Here is a 26,872-nt window from a genome sequence, read left to right on the forward strand (position 1 = left end):
GCACATCCATGATGCCAATCTCCCGTTCCACCACATCCCAAAGCTGCTCTATTGGATTGAGCTCTGGTGACTGTGGAGGCCATTTGAGTACAGTGAACTCATCGTCATGTTCAAGAAACCAGTCTGAGATGATTGAGCTTTATGACATGCTGCGTTATCCTGCTGGAAGTAGCATCAGAAGATGGAGACACTGTGCTCATAAAGGGATGGACATGGTCAGCAGCAATACTCAGGTAGGCTGTGGCGTTGATGCTCAATTGGTACTAATGGACCCAAAGAAAATCTCCCCCACACCATTACACCACCACCACCAGCCTGAACCGCTGATACAAGGCAGGATGATCCATGCTTTCATGTTGTTGATGCCAAATTGTGAGCCGAGCATCCGAATGTGTCAGCAGAAATGGAGACTCATCAGAGCAGCAACGTTTCTCCAATCTTCTATTGTCCAGTTTTGGTGAGTCTGTGTGAATTGTAGCCTCAGTTTCCTGTTCTTAGCTGACAGGAGCGGCACCCGGTGTGCTCTTCTGCTGCTGTAGCCCATCCGCCTCAAGGTTGGCCGTGTTGTGTGTTCAGAGATGCTCTTCTGCAGAGCTCGGTTGTATCGAGTGCTTATTTAAGTTACTGTTGCCTTTCTATCAGCTGGAACCAGTCTGGCCATTCTCCTCTGACCTCTGGGCTCATCAACAAGGCATTTGCGCCCACAGAACTGCCGCTCACTGGATATTACTGCTTTGTCGGAGCATTCTCTGTAAACCCTAGAGATGGTTGTGCGTGAAAATCCCAGTAGATCAGCAGTTTCTGAAATACTCAGAGCAGCCCGTCTGGCAGCAACAACCATGCCACGTTCAAAGTCTCTTAAATCCCCTTTCTTCCCCATTCTGATGCTCAGTTTGAACTGGAGCAGATCGTCTTGACCATCTACATGCCTAAATGCAGAGTTGCTGACTTGTGATTGGCTGATTAGACATTTACGTTAACAAGCAGTTGGACAGGTGTACCTAATAAAGTGGCCGGTGAGTGTATAATTAGATATAAAAAAAAAGAAACATGTATGTAGTGCTTTGTACAACATAATTAGTTTTACTTATATTAGAAAAAAACTGGAGAATTACAACTGAAAACAAATTATATATATTCGTATATTCATTTTCTTTTCAGCTTAGTCCCTTTATTAATCAGGGGTCGCCACAGTAGAATGAACCGCCAACTTATCCAGCATATGTTTTACACAGCGAATGCCCTTCCAGCTGCAACCCAGTACTCGGAAACACCCATACAAACTCAATCACTATGGCCAATTTAGTTAATTCCCCTATAGCGCATGTGTTTGGACTGTGGTGGAAACCAAGGCACCTGGAGGAAACCCACACCAACACGGGGAGAACATGCAAACTCCACACAGAAACACCAACTGACCCAGCCGTGACTCGAACCAGCGACCTTCTTGCTGTGAGACGATCCTGCTACCCACTGCACCACCGTGACCTCTATATTCACAGTAAATGTAATTAAATGTGTGTGTGTGTGTGTGTGTTTTCAGCTGGTGCTGTTCTCCGGGAAGCTGAACACCATCGCCAGTATCGTCACCATCTTCTTCCTGCTGGTGTACGCCGCTGTGGATCTGGCCTGTCTGGCTCTGGAGTGGGCCTCCGCTCCCAACTTCAGGTGTGTGGGCTCAGGGGTGGGCGTGCTCTCTGATTGGCTGTGAGTGGCTGTGGGGGCGGGGCTTTGGTTTGCGCTGCTGTTTGTTGTGTCTGCAGAGGCTCGTCAGATTAAAAGGCGTTTAGTGTGGATGTCCACCGAGAGACTCATTTACATAATTAATACACACAGCTGAAGCACTGCAGAGATTATCAGACGCACAGGGGAGAGAGAGAGAGAGAGAGAGAGAGAAAGAGTGTGACAGTGAATGAGTGTGTGTATGTGTGTGTGTGAGAGAGAGAGTGTATGTTCATGAGTGTGTTTGTGTAAGAGTGAGTGTTTAAGTATGTGTGTGTATGACAGAGTGTGTGTGTGTCTGTGTGTTAGTGTGTGTGTGAGTGTTTGTGTGCATAAGAGTGTGTGTGTTTGTTTGTTTGTTTGCTTGAGAGTGTGTTTGTGTGAGAATCTGTTTGTGTGCGAGAGTGTTTTTTGTGCGTGAGTGTGTGTGAGAAGGAATGAGTTTGCGTGCATGAGTATGTGTGTGAATCTGAGTGTGTGTTTTTGTGTCTGTGTGAGAGTTTGTGTGTGCGAGAGTGCTTGTGAGTGTGTGTGTGTGTGTGTGTGTGTGTGTGTGTGTGTGAGTGTCTGTTAGTATGTGAGTGTAAGTCAGAGAGAAAGAGTGTGTGTGTGTGAGAGAATGTGTTTGTGTGCATGAGCATGTGTGTGAGAGTCTGTGTGTGTGAGAGTGTGTATGTGCACGTGTGTGTTTGCGTGAGTGTGTTTGTGTGTATGAGAGAGTGTGTAAGTCAGAGAGAATGTATGTGTGTTGGAGAGTGTGTGTGTGTTTATTTGAGAGTGTGTGTGTGTGTGTGCGTGTGTGAATGTGTGTGTCTGTTTGTTTGAGAGTGTGTTTGTGCATGTGTGTGTCCGTGTGAGAATCTATTTGTGTGTGCCAGAGTGTTTGTGTGCGTGAGAGTGTGTGAGTGTAAGAGATAGAGAGAGTGTGTGTGTGTGTGTGTGAGAGAGAGAGAGAGAGAGAGAGAGAGAGAGAGTGTATGTTCATGAGTGTGTTTGTGTAAGAGTTAGTGTTTAAGTATGTGTGTGTATGACAGAGTGTGTGTGTGTGTCTGTGTGTTAGTGTGTAGTAGAGAGAGTGTGTGTGTAAGTGTTTGTGTGCATAAGAGTGTGTTTGTGTTTGTTTGTTTGTGTGAGAATCTGTGTGCGAGAGTGTTTTTTGTGCGTGAGTGTGTGTGTCTGTGTGTGAGAAGAAATGAGTTTGCGTGCATGAGTGTGTGTGTGAATCTAAGTGTGTGTTTTTGTGTCTGTGTGAGAGTTTGTGTGTGCGAGAGTGCTTGTGAGTGAGTGTGTGTGTGTGTGAGTGTCTGTTAGTATGTGAGTGTAAGTCAGAGAAAGAGTGTGTGTGTGTGTATTTGTGTAAGTGTGTGAGAGAGTGTGTTTGTGTGCATGAGCATGTGTGTGAGAGTCTGTGTGTGTGAGAGTGTGTATGTGCACGTGTGTGTTTACGTAAGTGTGTTTGTGTGTATGAGAGAGTGTGAGTAAGTCAGAGAGAATGTATAGAGTGTGTGTGTGTTTGTTTGAGAGTGTGTGTGTGTATATCTGTGTGTGTGTGTGTGTGTGTGTGTGTGTTTGTATATCTGTGTGTGTGTGTGTGTGTGTGTGTGTGTGTGTGTGTGTGTGTGTGTGTGTGTGTGTGTTTGTATATCTGTGTGTGTGTGTGTTTGTATATCAGTGCGTGTGATGAGCGCAGGTCACTGGGTTGCTATGGTTACTACTAATGTTTTGACTGAGCTCGTTGTGTTCAGCAGCTGAGATCAGCAGACGGACACTGACTGCACATCCCACACTTATACAGCTTCAGCCAATCAGAATGAAGCATGCAGTAATAGTGGAGTAGTGTGTGTGTGTGTGTGCGTGAGTGAGCGGAGTGTTTCCAGCTGACCTCCAACATCTGCTTTAGTGAGCGTCTGATTATCCAGAGCCAAACCTGCGACTGGATTTCCTCCTCGGTTTCAGATCTGACCACATCCAGATCTGCTGAACACATCAGCTCCTCAGTCATCCTCCTGCGCTCACAGCCCATGTGTGTATCCCACGGAAAGCACTCAGGATCACTGTACTGACTTAACCTTAATTTCTAGACTTAATGTTAGTTGATGTATAATGTGTGCTGTTATTATAAGTGGGCACAGATTCATTTGTTTAATCTAGATTAATCTCACGGTAATCTCAGAATGAACCTAGATTAAATGGCTCATTTGAATTCTGCCGAAGGCGTTCAGAATATGTGTGCTACCCAAATAATAAGGCTACCCAAGATAAGAGTCTCGCGTCAACACAGCACATTAATGCCGATAACAGCCCACCACTAGTCATTATTCAAAACTATTTTCATTAAAGTATTAGATTCATCTCGGAGACGTGTTTATTATTGAAATTCCCGCCAAAAGTCTCTGAAAAATGAGCAAAAATACACACACACTTTACAGAAGCTTTGATAGTGATGTACAGTGCATTCAGAAAGTATTGATGGCGCTTCACTTTCTCCACATTGTTTTCTGTTCCAGCATTATTCCAGAATGGATTAAACTGATTGATTTCCTCAACATTCTACACACAATCGCCCATAATGACAATGTGGAAACTTTTGCAATTTGCAATTTAAACTTTTTAGAAATTGTTACAAATTTATTAAAGAGCCCATATTATGGGTTTTTGAAAATGCCCCTCCATGTAGTGTGTAACACAGCTCTAAGTGAAGTGAAGTATCCAGCTAAGGCTTAAATCTGTAAGAGTACAGTGTTTAAAACTGTTGATTCATCTATAAAAGAGTCGAATCATAGTGCTTTAAACGAGTCGCCTTGATACCGATTCATTAGGTGTTTTGCCATGACGTACGAACGAAACCAAGTTATTCACGTGCACGCGCAAACCCGGGAGATTTCAAACCTGAGGCCCCGCCCTCTGACGCAGAAACCCAGACACACACACACACACACACACACACACACACACACACAAACACACACACAAACATGCCGGTCGATTGAAGTCACACTGCAGATGGATATTATTGAGTCTCTACCCAAAGATGAAACCTCAGCATAAGCCCAGCTTTAAGTAGTTGGAAACTTCTGGAAACTTCTGGAAACTACATGCTACCAAGTATACTTTGTTTGTTAAAGGAAGAATCAGTAAAGAGTAATGATGGACACGTCAGCATCGGTTTCTTCCTCCATTTTTCAAGTGTAAGTACGTGCGATTAAAGTTGTTGCCTCGTTTGCTTGCAAATGTGTTTAGTTGTGTTGTGTTACTTGTATCCGCGTGTACTGTTATCAGGTTAACTGGCTATATTCTCATATCGCGTGCAAAGCCACGTTAAAAACGTGACGCGTGCTGCTTTGTTTACGTTCCCGTGGAGGAGGGTAATGTGTGTGTGCGTGCTGTCGTCTGGAGGAGGTGTGTGTGTGTGTGTGTGTGTGTGTGTGTATGTGTGTGTGTGTGTGTGTGTGTGTGTGTGTGTGTGTGCGTGTGTGCGCGATGTCGTCTGGAGGAGGGTTATGTGCGCGTACGTGCGTGTGCGTGTGTGTGCGTGCGTGCATGCGTGCGCGATGTCATCCGGAGGAGGGTTATGTGTGTGTGTGTGTGTGTGTGTGTGTGTGTGTGTGTGTGTGTGTGTGTGTGTGTGTGCGCGTGTGTGTGTGTGTGTGTGCGCGCGTGCGATGTTGCAATATATGTGTGTGTGTGTGTGTGTGTCTGTGAAACGAGCAGAATGTGACAAGCTAGGAGATCTCCTTGCCAGTTCTTGGGAGTTTTTGCTCAATAAAACAGTCAGTCGTCTGTATTTTCAAGTCAATCGTCTGTATTTAAATTCAGCCACTGGCAGCTAAACTCCACGCCTTACACTATCGAGCGTGTATGCACTGTGATTACTTCTATATTGCTGATTATCTGCTGGGCATTTCACTCTGTCTGTCGCATAAGGCAGTTAGTGTCGACCAATCGCAACAGACTGTCATCGGTCCAATCAGCGCAGATTAGCTTCGCGCTAACGAGGGGTTTGGGAACAAATGAATCACTGGACGATTCATACAGGAGTCGCAGGGATAATTAGGTAAAAATAAATGCAGATTATAAGACCACGAAAGTGTTTTCTGACCTTGCATGCATATTAGACTGTTGTTGGAGACCCTTACAACCAAGATATGACCCTATTTCATGAATAATGTGGGCTCTTTGAAAATAAAAAAGCTGTAACATCACATTTGTGCAAATGAAGCAGGATGTCTATTCGCATATTTGCATTGACTTAACATGTAACTCACTCATGCTTGATGCCTCTTCCACGTCTGGTGTGAACGCAGCATAACAGATCTTAAAACTAGACAAATTGTTTAAACTTATGAGGCTGTGTCACGTTACTTTTGAACATTTTTTTACTCAACTTCACAAGGCTAAAGTGCCCGTAGTTGAAGAATTGCCCTTATATAGGTATTTTTAGTTGACCTTGTAATCCTGCTTGTTGAAAAAAAAATAAAAAAATAAATATGTTTTGTTAAAAATGTTTATTTTGCATTTTGTATGAGTATAATATTGTATTTTAATAAATCAAAAATTATACCATGAGTTGCAAATGTTGGCACACACATTTTAAATCAAAATCAACACAATAAGATGCAGTCGCAGAGCCAAGTGTAAAGTGTTCATAATCTTGTTTTTCCTTTTGACATAAGATTAATTTGCTGACCCCATTGGCAGATTATTTTGCTTGTTTTAAGGATAAACTCACTTAATATTGGCATATTATTTCTCAAAACAAGACTATATGTTTTTCTTGTCTATAAAATTCTTTGTGATTTGAGAATTTTTAGATATTTGAACTCAAAACAAGACAAAAAAATCTTAGTAAGAAAAGCATTTTTTGCAGTGCAGAGAAACTTGTGGTCAAATTAGGCCTCAAAATCAGCCTAGAGTTGATGAAAACGACCCAACAGCACACAAGGGTTAAGTATATTACACAAACCCACATTGAAAATGACCAGGACGAGTATAAGCATTACCATTTTTATACTTGCAAACTATTTAAACCCTGTATTTAGAGGGAAGCATTTGCAAAGTTCAGTTTCCATATCTTGTAGGTGCAAACAGACCTGAATGCGTTATGAGGGCTCAGACAAAATGTTTGATGAAATCTAAAAGTGATGGTATTTCTTGGCTCGCGCTGTTCAAGGATAAAAGCTGAACTTTGGCTCCAGTGGTTTGCAGTTGGACTGGTTTTCACAGCGTCTTGGCTGCGTTCCTGAAACCAGCAGAGGATTTAGAGTCCAAGAGACTCGCTGTGTCCAGAATTAATGAGATGAAACTTTAGAGAAAGAAAACAAACTGACAGACGCTCATCAATCACAATTAGGAGAGAAGAGGAGGAGTGAGGGAAAACAGCGATCGCCTGATGCTTTCACATGTTTGCACACTTTAGGATTGCTTTGTCAATCAGTGTAGAGTCTGATCCAGATTACAACTAAATCTAATCACAAACTAAACATTTAGACAAGATTAAACTATTGATCAATCGATACTGAATTATAGAACTGCTACCAGTGTTTATGCTGAAATTATAAACAAAATCTGTTAACAAATTTTATATTTAGACAGAAAAATCTGTCTACAAGCTATTGATCAGCTGATTTCTGATTTCTGAACTGATACCGATACCAGTGTTAATGCAGAACTAATAAACCCAATCTGTTCTTTCTAAACCATTCAAAAACTAGTGATCAACCGATGTAGAATTATAGAACTGAATTGCATAAACAAATTATATTCACAGGCTTAATATTTAGACAAGTAAAATCTTACTACACACAAGTTATCGGCCGATATTGAATTTCAGAACCGATAGCGAGGCCTGTGTTTATGCAGAACTGATAACTAAAAGAATAAAAAGACTGCAAACTAGTGGTCAACTGATATATAATAACCGATATCAATACCTGTGTTTATTCAGAACCAAAATATATTGACAGGCTTAATATTTAAGACAAAAATTGAATATTGGGTTTTAAAACAATACAGATGCCACTTTTTATTCAGAACTGAAAAATTTAATCTGTTCAAAAACAATGAAAAATGACTACACACTAGTTATTAGCCTATATTGAGTTTCAGACCCTATGTTGATTCTAGTGTTTATGCTGAAGCGATAACTTAAAACTGCTTACAGACTGGATATTTAGACAAGAAAAAGAAATGACTACAAACTAGTGTTTATTTATTAATGAATGTTGTTACTGATACTGGTATCAGTGTGTATGCCGAACTAATAAACAAAATCTGTTCACAAACTAAATATTCAGACAAAGAAAACGAACTAAAAACTATTGATCAACCGATATTGAATGATAGAACTAATACTGCCACTATTTGTGCAGAACTGATTACGGCAATCTGTTAAAAAAATGGAACATTTAGACATAAAAAAACACTATAAAACAGTGACAGAACGAAATTGAATTATAGAACCGATAACAGTGTTTAGGGAGAACCAATAAACAAATTCTGTTTCCAAACTAAATATTAAGACTAGCAAAGTCATACTACAAACTCTTTATCGGCCGATGTTGAACTTCGAAACAGACATCGATCCATTTGTTTATGCAGAACCAAAGACCAAAATCTGTTCAGTCTGAATAATATTTAGACAAGAAAAATAAATAACTACTAACTTCTGTTCAATTATTAATACATTTTAGAACCGATACTGATACCAGTGTTTTTGCAAATCCAATAAGTAAAATATGAATATTTATGCAAGAAACATCTTACTACAAACTATTGATTAGCCAGTATTGAATTATAGAACTGATAGAGATCCCTGTTTATGCAGAACCAAATTATATTCACAGGCTTATTAGTTTGACAAGAAAAATCTTACCACAAGCTAGTTATCGGCCGATATTGAATTTTAGAAAAAATACCAATTGCTGTGTTTATGCAGAACCAATAACCAAAATCTGTTCAATCTGAACAATTTGAAAAGAAAAATGACTACAAACTAGTGATCAACTGATATACAATAACCGATATCGATGTGTTTATGCAGAACCAAAATATATTCACAGCCTTAATATTTAGACAAGCTAAATTTTACTACAAACTTGTTATTGGCCGATATTGAATTTTAGAAACAATACTAATTTCTGTGCCTATGCAGAACTGATAACTAAAATCTGCTCAAAAGTTGAATATTTAGATAAGTTAAAATGACTGCACACTAGTTATCGGCCGATACTGAACTTTAGAATCCATACAGAGGCCAGTGTTTATGCAGAACCAATAACCAAATCTGTTCAGTCTAAAAAATTAGAGAAAATAAAAATTACCACAAACTAATGATCAACCAATATAGAATAACCCAAATTGATGTGTTTATGCAGAACCAAAAGATATTCACAGGCTTAATGTTTTGATAAGACAAATGTTGAATTTTAGAACAAGACAGATGCCAGTGTTTATGCAGAACTGATTCCTGAAATCTGTTCAAAAACTAAATGTCCATACAAGTATAAATTACTACACACTAGTTATCGACCGATATTGATTTTCAGAACCGATATCGATTCCTTTAAGCAGAACATGTACATCAAATCTGTTCAGAAGATGAATATATAAACAAGAAAAATATAACTACAAACTAGTGATCAACCAATATTGAATTTTACCACAGATACCAGTGAATATGCAGAACCAATAACCGATATATAGAACCAATGTTTTTAAAAATAATAAAAAATATATTAAACTACTTTTAAAAATTAAAAAAATTGTAAACAAAACCGTTTTATTTATAATAACTCTCTTCTTTGCATACCAACACTTCTTATTTAAATATCCTGCATAGTGCTGTGTTTATTAGCGAAATAATGGCTATATAGTAAATGTTTATATAATCTAAGGCATCTAAAACAAGTAAACTTTGTTAAAAAATAAATTGCTTTTATAAATCTGTTGATGGTTTCTAATTGTGCTGCACTGACAATTCAGTTTTACGCTCAGAGATAGCATAAGTGAAATGTTAATTAATTTAAAGAAGCCTCAAATTTACAAAACCAATAAGTAAAATGTGTTCACAAACCTAATATTTAGACAAAAAACATCTTACTACAAACTATTGATCAGTCGATATTGAATTATAGAACTGATAGAGATCCCTGTTTATGCAGAACCAAATTATATTCACAGGCTTATTAATTTCACGGGAAAAATCTTACCACAAGCTAGTTATCGGCCGATATTGAATTTTAGAAACAATACCAATTGCTGTGTTTATGCAGAACCAATAACCAAAATCTGTTCAATCTGAACAATTTGACAAGAAAAATGACTACAACCGATATACAAAAACCGATATCGATGTGTTTATGCAGAACCAAAATATATTCACAGGCTTAATATTTGAATAAGACAAATATTGAATTTTAGAACAAGACAGATGCCAGTGTTTATGCACAGCCGATAACTAAAATCTGTTCAAAAACTGAATGTCCAGACAAGTAAAAATTACCACCACTAGTTATCGGCCGATATTGAATTTAATAATTGATACCGATTGCTTTGTTTAAGCAGAACATATACAAAAAATCTGTTCACGAGCTGAATATATAAACAAGAAAAACTAACCCTAACCCCAAACTATGGATACAGATACCAGTGTATATGCAGACCCGATAACCGATATGTAGAACCGATATTTTTATAAAATAATTTGTAAACGAACCCTTTTATTTATTATAACTCTCTTCTTGGATACCAAATCCTCTTATTTAAGTAATTAAATAGCACAGTGCTGTATTTATTAGAGAAATAATGGCTATAATAGTATATGTTTATATTATCTGAGATGCCAAAAATAACTAAATCTTGTTAAAAAATAACCTGTTGATAGTTTCTAATTGTGCTGCAATGACGATTCAGTTTTACGCGCAGATATTGCATATCTGAAATGTAAGTTCATTTAAAGAAGCCTCAAATTTACAAAAGCCGAGTGATCTGTTCTCCCGCGCATATTAGTTCCGTACCAAAAACTTCAGATTTTAGTCCATAAATTGCAAAATCATGAACAGTAACGTCTGGCTCTGCTGTGTCTTGAAACTGTGAGTGTTTTTCTAAGATTTGATGCCACAAACCACAGCAGTCAAATCCACAGATTTGTTGTTTTTCTGAGGCTTTTATTGCCCCAGATGTTTACATAAATTGCTAAAACTTTCTATAAAGCTCATGCTCACAATGAATTATAATATATCTGTTTTGTACACTCACCGGCCACTTTATTAGGTACTTATTGGATATTAGTTCCACATACTTGCTAACGCAAATTTCTAATCGGCCAATCACATGGCAGCAACACAATGCATGTCGGCATGTAGACATGGTCAAGAGGATCTGCTGCAGGTCAAAGCGAGCATCAGAATGTTGAAGAAAGGGGATTTAAGAGACTTTGATCGCGGCATGGTTGTTGCTGCCAGACGGGCTGCTCAGAGTATTTCAGAAACTGCTGATCTACTGGGATTTTCACGCACAACCATCTCTAGGGTTTACAGAGAATGCTCCGACAAAGTAGGCGCAAATGCCTTGTTGATGGGGCCAGAGGTCAGGGGAGAATGGCCAGACTGGTTCCAGCTGATAGAAAGGCAACAGTAACTCAAATAAGCACTCGTTACAACCGAGCTCTGCAGAAGAGCATCTCTGAACACACAACACGTCCAACCTTGAGGCGGATGGGCTACAGCAGCAGAAGAGCACACCGGGTGCCGCTCCTGTCAGCTAAGAACAGGAAACTGAGGCTACAATTCACACAGACTCACCAAAACTGGACAATAGAAGATTGGAGAAACGTTGCTGCTCTGATGAGTCTCCATTTCTGCTGACACATTCGGATGCTCGGCTCACAATTTGGCCTTAACAACATGAAAGCATGGATCATCCTGCCTTGTATCAGCGGTTCAGGCTGGTGGTGGTGGTGTAATGGTGTGGGGGAGATTTTCTTTGGGTCCATTAGTACCAATTGAGCATCAACGCCACAGCCTACCTGAGTATTGCTGCTGACCATGTCCATCCCTTTATGAGCACAGTGTCTCCATCTTCTGATGGCTACTTCCAGCAGGATAACGCAGCATGTCATGAAACTCAATCATCTCAGACTGGTTTCTTGACTTGGTTTTAATGGCCATAGACAGTCAGAACCTTGAGCATATAGCGTCCCCTTCACTGTACTGGGGCTTTAGTGCCCATCCAAACCACAGGTTGAGCGCCCCCTGCTGGCCTCATTAACACCACTTCCAGCAGCAACCTAGCTTTCCCATGTGGTCTCCCATGCAGATACTGACCAGGCTCAGCCCTGCTTAGCTTCAGTGCGCGACCATGTGAGAGTTGTCTGCCAGGCGTTATGTCCATGATGAGTGTGTTGGATCAAACACATTTCTCAGTGTTGTCCTGGAACTACTGAACAACACCCATTCCTCACACACACTAATAGAACAGCAATGAACACAGAGAATAACTGCATCACACACCTCTGGACAGATGTGTGAGTGTGTGAACTGCTAATGAGTGTGTTTTTTCCAGCACTGTGTCAGAAAATGAGCTGCTCGTCACTCTCTTAATTGTGTGATTGAAATGAGGAAAGCAATTAAACTGATGAATGGCCCTTCAGCTGATCTGTTGTCCGGCCAATCAGATGCTGATTGAGTTACTACGACTCTCTCTGTGAGTGTGTGTGTCTGCATTCGTGCGTGTGAAAGTGTCTGATTTTGTGTGTGTTTTAGTCTAAGGAAATGTGTGCGTGTTTTTGTTCATTTGAATGTGTGTGAGTGTGTGTGTGTGTGTGTGTGTGTGTGTGTGTGTGTGTGTGTGTGTGTGTGTGTGTGTGTGTGTGTGTGTGTGTGTGTGTGTGTATGACTAGGTGTGTGTGTATATAGTGTGTGTGTCTGTGAGTGACTAAATGAAAATTTCTCTAAGTGTGTGTGGTGCGTTTATGATTAAGTGTGTGTGAGTCTGCATGTCTACGCATATTGGTGTGTGTGTGTGTGTGTGTGTGTGTGTGTGTTTTTGTGTGTTTGTTTGTGAGTCATTATATGAACTTGTCTCTCTAAGTGTGTGTTGTACGTATGGTTGAGTTTGTGCACCTAAGGTAGTGTGTGTCTGTGAGTGACTGTGTGCGCACATGTGTGTGTATCTTTGAGTGACTTAGTGTGTGTGTGTGTGTGTGTGATTAAGTGCCCACATTTATAAGGGTGTGTGTCTGAGTGTGACTGTATCTGAGTGTGTGTGTGTGTGTGTGTGTCGCATGCGGGTGACTTTGGCAGTGTGAGGCTGTGGTTTTGCTGACATCAGCAGGGTGACATCATCACTGCCAGCAGATCTGCTGCTTTTAACATAATTACTGCTCTGAGTCTGGAGGAGGAGATGAAGAAGAAGAGGAGAACACACACACACACACACACACACACACGGCAGATAAATGAGGAGAAAAGAGGAGATGAAGGGGGAGTGTGAGACGGACTGAGGGGAAACTGCAATGAGTGTGTGTGTGTGTGTGTGTGTGTGCGCGCGTGTGTATGCGTGTGCGAGAGAGAGTGAGTGAAAAAAAAAAGTACGAGGGAGAGATGGTGTGTGTGTGTGTGTGTGTGTGTGTGTGTGTGTGTGTGTGTGTGTGTGTGTGTGTGTGTGTGTGTGTGTGTGTGTGTGTGTGTGTGTGTGTGTGTGTGTGTGTGTGTGTGTGTGTGTGTGTGTGTGTGTGTGTGTGTGTGTGTGTGAGAGAATGTGTGTATGAGTGTTTGTGTATATAATTGGTGTGTGTGTGTGTTTGAATGAGTGTGTCTTTGTAAGTGTGTTTAAGGAAGTATGTGTGTGTGTGTCTATGTTTGAGTATACGAATGTGTGTGTGGGTTTATGTAAATGTGTGCATTTCTTTGTGCATATGAGGGGGTGTTTGTCTATATGAGTTTGTGTGTGTGTGTGTGTGTGTGTGTGTGTGTGTAAATGTGAATCAAGTTTATCAGGAACATTACGGTTCATATTTCAGTCTTTTGTTGTAATGCGCACACACACACACACACACACACACACAGTCAATGCTTGCGCACTCTCCCTCATACACACACTTACACACTCTCATATATAGTCGCTCTAATTTATTTACACTCTCAGACACACACACACCCTTATGCACTCACACAATTGATCACACACACTCTCACTTACATAAACACCCCCCTAAAACTCACACGGACACACACACACACACACACTGTCTTATAGAAGCACAATCACACATGCACTTTAACGGACATTCACACACATTCACTCACTCGCACATATTAAAGCATTAACATATTAAAGCCTCGCTGCTGTTTTACTGCTTTCTAGTAAAACACACCACAAATCCAGAATCTGTGAGACGTCTTTAGCATGAACACACAACACACACTCCGTCTCGCTCATTAAAATCACTTTTTTTCAGGATTAAAACATTCTTTCAGACGTTGGGATTGTGTGTGTGTGTGTGTATGTATATATATATATAACACAAACACTCACTGGTCACTTTATTAGGTACACCTTACTAGTACTGGGTTGGACCACTTTTGCCTGCAGACCTGCCCAAATCCTTCATGGCAGAGATTCAACAAGCTACTGGAAATATTCCTCAGAGATTTTGCTCCATATTGTCATGATAGCATCACACAGTTGCTGCAGATTTGTCGGCTGCACATCCATGATGCCAATCTCCCGTTCCACCACATCCCAAAGCTGCTCTATTGGATTGAGCTCTGGTGACTGTGGAGGCCATTTGAGTACAGTGAACTCATCGTCATGTTCAAGAAAACCAGTCTGAGATGATTGAGCTTCATGACATGCTGCGTTATCCTGCTGGAAGTAGCCATCAGAAGATGGAGACACTGTGCTCATAAAGGGATGGACATGGTCAGCAGCAATACTCAGGTAGGCTGTGGCGTTGATGCTCAATTGGTACTAATGGACCCAAAGAAAATCTCCCCCACACCATTACACCACCACCACCAGCCTGAACCGCTGATACAAGGCAGGATGATCCATGCTTTCATGTTTTTGAGGCCAAATTGTGAGCCGAGCATCCGAATGTGTCAGCAGAAATGGAGACTCATCAGAGCAGCAACGTTTCTCCAATCTTCTATTGTCCAGTTTTGGTGAGTCTGTGTGAATTGTAGCCTCAGTTTCCTGTTCTTAGCTGACAGGAGCGGCACCCGGTGTGCTCTTCTGCTGCTGTAGCCCATCCGCCTCAAGGTTGGACGTGTTGTGTGTTCAGAGATGCTCTTCTGCAGAGCTCGGTTGTAACGAGTGCTTATTTGAGTTACTGTTGCCTTTCTATCAGCTGGAACCAGTCTGGCCATTCTCCTCTGACCTCTGGCCTCATCAACAAGGCATTTGCGCCCACAGAACTGCCGCTCACTGGATAAATCCCCTCTCATTCCCATTCTGATGCTCGGTTTGAACTGCAGCAGATCATCTTGACCATGTCTACATGCCTAAATGCATTGAGCTGCTGTCATGTGATTGGCTGATTAGAAATCTCCATTAATGAGCAGTTGGACAGGTGTACCTAATAAAGTGGCCGGTGAGTGTACACATTGAGTCTTTAAATTGTTTGCTAAATGTCCATCCTTATGCAATACAATAATGAGAGGAATTTGCGAGGGAAATGATGTTCATCTGACATTTTCAGGATGGTTAATGTCAGGCAAAATAATAAAATCCTAAAATATCCTTCATTCAGAAATAATTATAATAATAGTCGCTCATTTCTGTTGATCTTCAGCTGAAGTTTGGCCAGGACACACTTTCTCTGCTGTTGTTTGGATGCCTGGATTGATTTACTCTGACCTTCATAAGAGCTATTAAACACACACACACACACTCACACACTCTCACACACTCACTCACTGACCTGCGCAAAGATAAAATCCATTAAAGACAAAGTCGTAATTGCCGTCATAATGACTCTCTCTCTCTCACACACACACACACACACACACACACACATACACAAACACAGATGTGCTTATTGTTATTTACACACACACACTGATCTCTGACCCGTTGCAGCGTCTACAAACATCTTTAGCTGTTAATGAAGCTCAAACCTGAACAGCGCTGAGAGATGCTTTCAGATGCGACATTAGTGTGTGTGTGTGTGTGTGTGTGTGTGTGTTTATGTGTTTGTTTGTATTTAGGTGTGCTTCTGAGTGTGTGTGTGTGTGTGTTTGTGTTTGTTTTTATTTAGGTGTGCTTCTGGGTGTCTGTTTTTATTTGTGTCTTTGTGTGTGTGTGTGTGTGTGAGCATGAGCATGAGCGTGTTTGTGTATGTGAGCGTGTGTGTGAGCGAGCGAGAGAACACATGAGAACGTGAGTGTTTGTTTGAGTGAGAGTTTGCATTTTTGTGTCTATTATGTGTCTATTATTGTGTTTGTATTTGTGTGTATACAAGTCAGGGTTAGTATTTATAGTATGAGTGTTTTTGTGAGTGTGTGTGTGTGTGTTTGTGTACTTTTATTTGTTTCTGTAAGTGTTTGTTTGTTTGTGTGTAACATATTGTGCGTCTGTGCATTTCAGAGTATTATGTGTTTGTATTTGGTGTGTGTGTGTTTGTGTGCACTTGCATGTGTGTCTGCATTTTTCTATGTGGTGTGTGCCTGTGCATTGCAGTGGGTGTGTGTGTGTGTGTGTGTTCGTGTTCGTGTGTGTGCGTGTGTGTGTGTGTGTGTGTTCGTGTTCGTGGGTGTGTGCGTGTGTGTGGGTGTGCGTGTGTGTGTGTTAGGACGTGTGTATGTTTAATTCACATGTAGTCAGTGCTCTTGTTCAGTTGTGTGCGTGCGTGTGTGTGTTGTTGTGTGTTCGGATGACAATGGGAGACGTCTGTAACACACACAGCGCTTGTATTCTCTCCATTTTCTCTTTGTGTTGTGAGTGTAGCATCAGCTCTACTCTCTCTCTCTCTCACACACACACACACACACACACACACACACACACACACACACACACACGTCAGAGTCACGTTTCAGCTGTTTTCTGCTGTAATGGACAAATTATAGATCAGTAATGCTTCAGTTCTGATAATTAGTGCATTTACCACATCTGTGAAGCTCAAGCAGAGGCTTTCTGACACACACACACACACACACACACGCACACACACACACACACACACACACACACACACACACAAAGCCTGTGAATACTGATGTACATGTGATTTATCAGCTTTTTCCCTTTTAATAAATCTGCAACAATTTCTAAAAGTCTGTTTTGCATTGTCATTATGGAGGATTGTGTGTAGAATGTTAAGGAAATCAATCAGTTTAATCCATAAGGTTGTAACATAAACAAATGTGGAGAAAGTGAAGCGCTATCAATACTCTCTGCATGCTCTGTACATCAGTATGCTTTAAAATTAACAGTGTGTGTGTGTGTGTATGTGTGCAGGCCGACGTTCAGGTATTTCACCTGGCACACGTGTGTTCTGGGCATCATTGGCTGTGCAGTGATGATGTTCCTGATTAACGCCATCTACGCCTCCGCCAGCATCGCCTTCATGCTGCTGCTGCTGCTGCTCATACACTACCTGAGTCCTGTCAGCAGCTGGGGATGTATCAGCCAGGCCCTCATATTCCACCAGGTACGCACACACACATATTCTACCAGTACACACACCAGTTGATCAGTCTAGTTGACTATTAGGAAAAGTGGCAGAAGGTCGATGCATCATCTGTTGATCTGCATCAATCATCACCAATACTGCAGAAGACCAACTGGAACCAGCATGGACCAAGATTCTCAGAGAAATCAGTCAAGTTTGGTGAAGGAGACATCATGGTTTGGGGTTCATTCAGTATGGGGGTGTGCGAGAGATCTGCAGAGTGGATGATCAACATCAACAGCCTGAGGTATCAAGACATTTGTGCTGCCCATTACATTACAAACCACAGGAGAGGCACAATTCTCCAGCAGGATAGCGCTCCTGCTCATACTTCAGCTCCACATCAAAGCTCCTGAAAGCAGAGAAGGTCAAGCTGCTGCAGGATTGGCCAACCCAGTCACCAGACATGAACATTATTGAGCATGTCTGGGGTAAGATGAAGGAGGAGGTGTTGAAGATGAACACAAAGAGTCTTGATGAGCTCTGGGAGTCCTGCTGAAGCTTTCTTCTTCATTCCAGATGACTTTATTAATCAGTGATGTGAGTCAGTGCAGAGATGTATGGATGCAGTCCTCCAAGCTCATGATGGAGTCAGACACAATATTCATTCTGTCTCCACTGCAGCAGGACTTTATATTCTATACTGGACATTATTTCTGTTCAGTGATGACACTTTAGTCTGAGCAGAGTCAGACCGCACTGTCCTCATCAAATCAGTCAACATCAAGACATGATTTTATTTGATTTTGTGTGTGTGTGTGTGTGTGTGTGTTTGTTCAGGTGCGTAAATACCTGCTGATGCTGGATGTGCGTAAGGATCATGTGAAGTTCTGGAGGCCTCAGGTGCTGCTGATGGTGTCGAACCCCAGGTCCAGCGTGGGATTGATCACTTTCATCAACCACATCAAGAAGAGTGGCCTGTATGTGCTGGGACACGTGCAGCTCGGAGACCTGGGTAAAAAAAACACACAATCACAACCCGTATGGGGAAAGTCTCAGCCTGATAACGTTTACGCTATGGCTCTTACACAATATTGAAATGTTTCAGATTCGCAGGAGTGTAGACAGCACCCTCTAATGGATTTGTCTCAGAAATGTACAATATGTACCTCAAGTAATGTAAACATGCAACAAAACGTACCGTAAGTAATGTAATTTAGATTCGGAAGTGTGTAGATATCACCCTCTAGTGGATTTTTTTTCCAAAACACACCCTAATTAATGTTTTATTTAAAGTTTCAGACTGATTGAGTTTAGGCTACTGGTGTAACGTTCGCAATATTGACAGTTTGGTATGTAGGTAACGTATTTCAGATTCGCAGAAGTGTAGACAGCATCCTACCGTGGATTTGTCCCCTATACGTAACGTAATTCAGATCCGTAACCTGGTAGACGTCACCCTCTAGTGGATTTTTATCCAAAACATGAAACAAAATGTACCCTAATTACTGTATTTCAGATTCGCGGATTGCCATTGTCATTCTATATAATACAACAAATAAAAAATGAACATACAATCCCGTCTCATACCTGAGGAAGCTGGAGGAAAGTCTCAGTCTGAAAGCATTTAATCTATGGGACTAACAGTACACAATATTGACAATTTGTTATTTTGCAGAAGTGTAGACAGCGCCCTCTAGTGGATTTGTCTCAAGTAATATAATTCAGATTTACAAACATGTAGACAGCGCCCTCTAATTGATTTGTCTCAAGAACATGCAATAAAACATATCATAAGTAACGCATTTCTTATCCGCAAAAAGTAAACAGCGCCCTCTAGTGGATTTGTCTCCGAAATGTAGCATACATTCATTAAGTAATGCAATTCAGATTTTCTAATATGTGGACAGCGCCCTCTAGTGGATTTGTCTCTGAAACGTACAGCAACATGTATCTTAAGTAGCACATTTCAGATGTGTAAAAGTGTAGACAGCGCTCTCTAGTGGAATTGTTGACAAAGCATACAACAAAGCATACCCTAATGCAGTGTTTCTCAACTGGTGGTCGGGAACATTTTCAGTGGGTCGCGGAGTGTGTGGTCAAAAAAAACAACAAAAGTACAAATTTGTAGGCCTACTTATTTTGCTTATACCGGACTTTTATTTTGTAATGCGTGCGTGACAACCCTACCGTTTGACATGTGAAATTTTATTTAATTGTTGCAACAAATTTGCCGAATCGCAAGTACGACCCTGAATATGTAAAGTATGAATATATATATATATAGACGACAAAAAAGACTTAAAGCCTCAGTGTGATATGTAGTGAGGTGCTCTAATAAGAGGGCATGAAACCTTCTAAATTAAAACATTTAGAAACCAGAAACATGTTTTATTGACAGTTTATTATTAACTGTATTGGTCGTGTTTACTTTGTAATATTTCTATAATTTGATCCATTTTGTTAAAAGACAGCAATAAAATATTGTTTATTTGTAAGTCTTGGTGAATTTCTTATGATGTATCTGTCACTACTTGTTTATGTTAACAAATAAATACAAATTAATTATAATTCCTAAAATTGTATTATAATTTCTAAAAATTTGGGTCGCGGCTTGATGACCATGTAAAAATGTGGGTCCCATAGCTAAACCAGTTGAGAACCCCTGCCCTAATGTGTTTCAGATTTGCAAAAATGTAGTGGATTTGTCTCCGAAATGTAGAATACATTCATTAAGTAATGCAATTCAGATTTGCAAATATGTGGACAGCACCCTCTAGTGGATTTGTCTCTGAAACATACAGCAAAAAAGTACATTAGGTAGCACATTTCAGTTTTGTAAAAGTGTAGACAGCGCCCTCTAGTGAATATGTTTACAAAACATACAACAAAACTTACCCTAGTGTATTTTAGATTTGCAAAAATGTAGGCCACGCGCTCTTCCGGATTTGTCTTTAAATCATGCAACAAAACATACCTTAAGTAACATATTTCATTTTCATCAGAAGTAAACAGCGCCCTCTAGTGGATTTGTCTCTAAAACGTATAGCAAATATATATCTTAAGTAGCACATTTCAGATTTGTAAAAGTGTAGACAGCGCCCTCTAGTGGATTTGTCTCCAAAACGTACAATATGTACCTTAAGTAATATAATTCAATTTAAAAACATGTAGACAGTGCCCTCTAATTGATTTGTCTCAAGAACATGCAATAAAACATACCATAAGTAACGCATTTGATAGCTGCAAAAAGTAGACAGCACCCTCTAGTGGATTGGGTTCTGAAACATACAGCAAAAGGTACATTAGGTAGCACATTTCAGTTTTATAAAAGTGTAGACATGCAACAAAACATACCTTAAGTAACATATTTCATATTCGTCAGAAGTAAACAGCGCCCTCTAGTGGATTTGTCTCCAAAATGTAGAATACAATTATTAAGTAATGCAATTCAGGTTTGCCAAAATGTGGACAGCACCCTCTAGTGGGTTTGTCTCTGAAACGTACAGCGAAAATGTATCTTAAGTAGCACATTTCAGATTTGGAGAAGTGTAGACAGCGCCCTCTAGTAGTTTACAAAACATACAACAAAGCATACCCTAATGCAGGGGCAGCCAACCCTGTTCCTGGAGAGCCTCTTTCCTGCAGATTTCAGTTGCAACCCATATCAAACACACCTGCCTGTAATTATCACGTGGTGTTCAGGCCCTAATTAATTGGTTCAGGTGTGTTTGATATGGGTTGCAACTGAAATCTGCAGGGAGGTGGCTCTCCAGGAACAGGGTTGGCCACCCCTGAACTAATTTATTTCATATTTCCAAAAATGTAGGCCGTGCACTCTTGTGGATTTGTCTTCAAATCATGCAACAAAACATACCTTAAGTAACTTAATTCATATTCGCAAAAATATAGACAGCGCCCTCTAGTGGATTGTCATCTGAAGCATACAACAAAACCCACCCCATGTAATGATTTTCAGATGCAGAGATTTTACACGCTCCACTGCTGTTTTGAATATTGCATTGCTTTGTTACATATTCTATTGTTTTTGTGCATAAATCATGGCAGTTTTGCATATTCCTTTGTTGTTTCGCATGTCAGATTGCTGTTTCACATATTGCATTGCCATTTTACAAATAATGTTGTCGTTTTGCAAATTCCATTTTCTTCAACACATTCCATTACCATTTTGCATATTGCATTGCCACTTTGCATATTCCATTGGTATTTTACATGTTAAATTTCCGTTTACATATTACATTGCCGTTTTGCAAATCATATTGCTGTTTTACATTTTAAATAGCTGTTTTGCAAATTCCTTCTTCATTTTACATATTACATTGCCGTTTTGCATATATTATTGCTGTTTTGCACATTATATTGCATTTCTATAAAATACATTGCATTTTAACGTAATCATTGATGTTTTGCGTATTCCATTCCAATTTTACATATTCACGTGCCATTTACATATTACATTGGTGTTTTGCATATTACATTGCCATTTTGCATAATACATTTCCGATTTGTATAATCTATTGCTATGTTTTGCATAATCCATTGCTGTTTTGCATATTCCATTTCCTATTTACATAATTCATTTCTGTTTTGCATACTCCATTGCTGTTTTCCATATTTACACTTTAGTTTAACATACTACATTCATGTCTTGCATATTACATTGCCATTTTGCATATTACATTGTCGTTTTGCATACTCTAATACTGTTTTGCATATCACATTTCTTTTTACATAATCCATTACCATTTTGCATATTACATTGCTGCTTTGCATATTACATTGCCATTTTGCATATTACATTGTCGTTTTGCATACTCTATTACTGTTTTGCATATTACATTTCTTTTTACATAATTTTTTTACATAATTTTGCATGTTACATTGTCGTTTTGCTTTTTTTTGCCGTTTTACATATCACATTTTTTTTACATAATCCACTACCATTTTGCATATTACATTGCTGCTTTGCATATTCTATTGGCATTTTACATATTAAATTTATATATTACATTAATGTTTAGCATATTACATTGCCATTTTGCATATTACATTGCTGTTTACATATTTCATTGCTGTTTACACATCACATTGTCGTTTTGCATAATCCATTACCATTTTGAATATTGCATTGATGTTTGCAAATTCCATTTACATATTCAATTGCTGTTTTACATATTCCATTGCTGTTTACATATTACATTGATATTTTGCATATTCCACCACAGTTTTGCATATTGCATTTCCTTTTTACATTATCCATTGCCATGGTTTGCCTATTGCATTGTCATTTTTGCATATTCAGTTGCCATTTTGCATATTTCGTTGCTGTTTCCATGTTGGAACTAAATTTTGCTACTTGTATGCTTCCATACTTTTCTGACCTCGTATGCATTTAAGCCTGTTGCCGTAGATAATCTTCGGACCTTCTGAAATAGCACACATGTCCTGCTCTTTAAGCACACGGACACTGAATTATTTGAGCTGTGCATCGTGTGAATGATGATTGCTGTAATTGGCAGCCGGCGAGTCCCATGCGGCGCATGAATATTAATCTGCGAGTGACCCGACTGTTTCTGTCTGTGCGTTTCTCTGCAGACGTTCTGCCGTCTGATCCTCTGCAGGCTCAGTATGACTCCTGGTTGTCTCTGGTGGATCATCTGAATATTAAAGCGTTTGTTAATCTCACGCTGGCCGACTCTATCAGACATGGAGTTCAACACCTGCTGTTCATATCAGGCCTCGGTGAGCGAAAAAACACACTTACAGCAGGAGATCTGAGTTCAGCACAACACTAGCAGTCCTTCTGCATCACAAACACTGCATATCAGCTTGTTTAGCTGGAATAGCAGCTAAAATATGCATTATATTTTAATAAGCATGTGCTAATGCACTTGGGATAATTAAGTCAGTCAATCACAAGCAGTATGCAAAAGGGTTATTATTTATGTTTTTATTTTAAATGCATAATCTTGCCTAATTTTACTGTTATTATGTGTATACTTACTACTTTAGAAATAGAGCTTTTTGTTTTAAATACATTCATTAAATTAAAAAGGTTAACTATATATATATACATTTCCTTATTTTATATATTTATATGTATGCAGTTTATAAGTTATTGTCATGTTAAACTTTTAAATATTTGTATAATTTATTTATTGTCACACTTTGCTTGTTTTAGGGAGAAACTCACTTAATTTCATGCAAAACTTTTACTTGTGCCAAAAATACTTCTTATTTTATATTTTATGCACAGTTTGTTTACATATTTCATATTTTACCTATATAAACGTTTCATTTTCCTACTAATTTATTTAATTTAACCTGTACATATTTTTATTTACCTGTAATTATCATTATATTTCTATGTTCACTTTTATGTGCTGTTTATAATAATTTATGTAATTATTTATGCAAATTCTTATGCATTTTCTCATCCATTATTTAACTCAATTCAAGGTAAGTTTATTTGTATAGCACCTTTCACAATAATTATCGTTTCAAAGCTGCTTTATCAAAGGGACACTTTATAACATTACAATCAAACTCAGAAAAAAGAAGCTTATTTGTTACTATAACTTTAGTAATTACTAATAACTAGGGCCAGACAGAATCTGTGGACATTTTTTGCTAATTCTGCTGAGAATCTGCAGATTTATGTGGAATTAAATATTATAAACTTTAAAAGGTATTTTTTTTATTTCATATATTAAGTTTTTTCAATGTCTATAATGCAAATCTAATTAGATATACTTCATTAATAAACAAAGCAAGTCTCTTATCTAATATATCTACTAAAAGACAGAAAATATGAAAAATGGCCACTTTATTAGGTACACCTTAATAGTACTGGGTTGGACCCCTCAATCCTTCAGGTCAGAGATTCATCAAGCTACTGGAAATATTCCTCAGAGATTTTGCTCCATGTTGTCATGATAGCATCACACAGTTGCTGCAGATTTGTCGGCTGCACATCCATGATGCCAATCTCCCACTCCACCACATCCCAAAGCTGCTCTATCGGATTGAGCTCTGGTGACTGTGGAGGCCATTTGAGTACAGTGAACTCATCGTCATGTTCAAGAAACCAGTCTGAGATGATTGAGCTTCATGACATGCTGCGTTATCCTGCTGGAAGTAGCCATCAGAAGATGGAGACACTGTGCTCATAAAGGGATGGACATGGTCAGCAGCAATACTCAGGTAGGCTGTGGCGTTGATGCTCAATTGGTACTAATGGACCCAAAGAAAATCTCCCCCACACCATTACACCACCACCACCAGCCTGAACCGCTGACACAAGGCAGGATGATCCATGCTTTCATGTTGTTGAGGCCAAATTGTGAGCCGAGCATCCGAATGTGTCAGCAGAAATGGAGACTCATCAGAGCAGCAACGTTTCTCCAATCTTCTAGTGTCCAGTTTTGGTGAGTCTGTGTGAATTGTAGCCTCAGTTTCCTGTTCTTAGCTGACAGGAGCGGCACCCGGTGTGCTCTTCTGCTGCTGTAGCCCATCCGCCTCAAGGTTGGACGTGTTGTGTGTTCAGAGATGCTCTTCTGCAGAGCTCGGTTGTAGCGAGTGCTTATTTGAGTTACTGTTGCCTTTCTATCAGCAGGAACCAGTCTGGCCATTCTCCTCTGACCTCTGGCCTCATCAACAAGGCATTTGCGCCCACAGAACTGCCGCTCACTGGATATTTCCTCTCTGTCGGAGCATTCTCTGTAAACCCTAGAGATGATTGTGCGTGAAAATCCCAGTAGATCAGCAGTTTCTGAAATACTCAGAGCAGCCCGTCTGGCAGCAACAACCATGCCACGTTGACCAAGTCACTTGACCATGTCTGCAAAAGTCAGTCTTGACCATGTTTACATGCCTAAATGCATTGAGTTGCTGCCATGTGATTGGCTGATTAAAAATTTGCATTAACGAGCAGTTGGACAGGTGTACCTAATAAAGTGGCCAGTGGGTGTATATTGTAAAAATCAACTATATTTTTATACTTGTCAATTAAAAACTAAATAAATATAAATGTACACAAATTTACACAAGCAAATAAATAGACTCAACGATGGGCTAAAAATTTCATGTGGGTCTACTAATTACTAATTACCTGGTAACTTATAGCTTGTAATTTTTGTGTCTGTGTGTGTTGTCGTCTGCAGGTGGAATGAGACCCAATACTCTTGTTCTGGGTTTCTATGATGACGCCTCGCCTCAGGACCAGCTCCAGGACTCCAGTCTGTCCATGAGCAAATTTTTGGACAATTCCTCTCAAAACGAAGACCCAGAAGACCAAGACGAGCCGCCATTTCATTTCCCGCCAGTGCGAGGGGGCGTGGCTGTAGGCAGGGGTGCGGTTTGGGGCGGGAAATCTCTCGGCCCTCAGGAATACGTTTGCATAATCGCAGACGCAGTTAAAATGCTGAAAAATGTAGCATTGGCGCGGTATTTTGGTCAGTTCGATCATACACACGCTCTGCAGGGTCCGATATTTGTAGACGTTTGGCCGGTAAACCTCTTGCGTCCTGATAGCGCTGCGTATGTCGACACATGCTCACTCTTTTTACTTCAACTCGCCTGCATTCTCAACATGACGAGGGCGTGGCAGAAAGCGAGACTCCGCCTCTTTTTATGCGTGGAGGAGGGGCGGAGCCTAAAGGGGACTGAGCAGAAACTCGGACACCTGTTGAAGGATCTCCGGATGAAGGCGGACATATGTACGGTTCCCTGGGATTCAGAAGTGGCGCTTCATTGGCAACGGCAAACAAGATTGGATAGAAATGAAAAAGAGGAGGAGCTGGAAAGCGAAGAAGGCGGGGTCGAGGCTGATAAATTCTTCTCAAACAGTTTTCCGAGTAACACCTCGCGAGTGTCGGATGAGTATTTACAGGCTGTCAATAAGCTGATCCTGGAGCAGAAGCTCCGCCCACCAGCTGTCCGCTTTCTATATTTGCCCCGCCCCCCTGCGGATACGAGCCGATACAGCGATTATCTGAATCAGCTGGAGCTGCTGACCCGGGACCTGGGCCCAACGCTCTTGATCCACGGGGTCACGCCGGTCATCACCACTGACCTCTAATGCTCCTGTTCTAGATTATTCCTAAACAAAAGTTCCGGAAAAACATACATTTTCCTACATTTTCATTTTTTATTGTTTCTAGCACTTCACATGTTTACTTCGGATGACGGTATAGATCATGGATTACCATTCCTTCCCTTTCCATTCCTGGACCTTCTTTTTGAGCTTTTCCTTTCTGAATGTAACGAGTGAATATTCCCAAATATTCCCACCTGAGCTCAGAACTGTCAACATTCCTTTGATGTTCCATTTTATCGGAATTCCAACATGTTTTAGAATGCTGCGTCTCTGAAAGCACAACCGGAATTATCCTTGATTAAGGAAAAACATTTTGTAATGCAAAGTTATTTTATTTATTTTTTTTAGAATCGTTTTAGTAACATTTTCACAAAAACAAAAAGTGATTTTGAAAATTCCGGAAAATTCTGGTGCTTTTC

General features: G+C 40.0%; 1 protein-coding gene and 1 long non-coding RNA gene across 3 annotated transcripts in view; one reads left to right on the forward strand and one right to left on the reverse strand.

Annotated features, from left to right (window-relative positions):
• The window catches only part of zgc:153039, a 67,899-nt gene extending 41,251 nt beyond the window's left edge, over positions 1 to 26,648 (forward strand). Inside the window, 5 exon segments of the mRNA NM_001430896.1 lie at positions 1,544 to 1,668; positions 17,182 to 17,374; positions 18,176 to 18,350; positions 22,952 to 23,098; positions 25,519 to 26,648. Coding sequence (NP_001417825.1) covers positions 1,544 to 1,668; positions 17,182 to 17,374; positions 18,176 to 18,350; positions 22,952 to 23,098; positions 25,519 to 26,435 — 1,557 coding nt within the window. The 3' untranslated portion in view covers positions 26,436 to 26,648.
• The window catches only part of LOC137487798 (uncharacterized), an 18,054-nt gene continuing 8,130 nt past the window's right edge, over positions 16,949 to 26,872 (reverse strand). Inside the window, exon 3 of one of the 2 annotated variants that reach the window (XR_011006541.2) lies at positions 16,949 to 18,346. This is a non-coding gene — a long non-coding RNA (uncharacterized lncRNA). Of the gene's footprint in view, positions 20,617 to 26,872 lie in introns of both variants that reach the window. The other variant, XR_012391131.1, reaches the window with a different exon arrangement.

Source organism: Danio rerio, chromosome 15, assembly GCF_049306965.1.
Source record: "Danio rerio strain Tuebingen ecotype United States chromosome 15, GRCz12tu, whole genome shotgun sequence".
Taxonomy (NCBI): domain Eukaryota; kingdom Metazoa; phylum Chordata; class Actinopteri; order Cypriniformes; family Danionidae; genus Danio; species Danio rerio.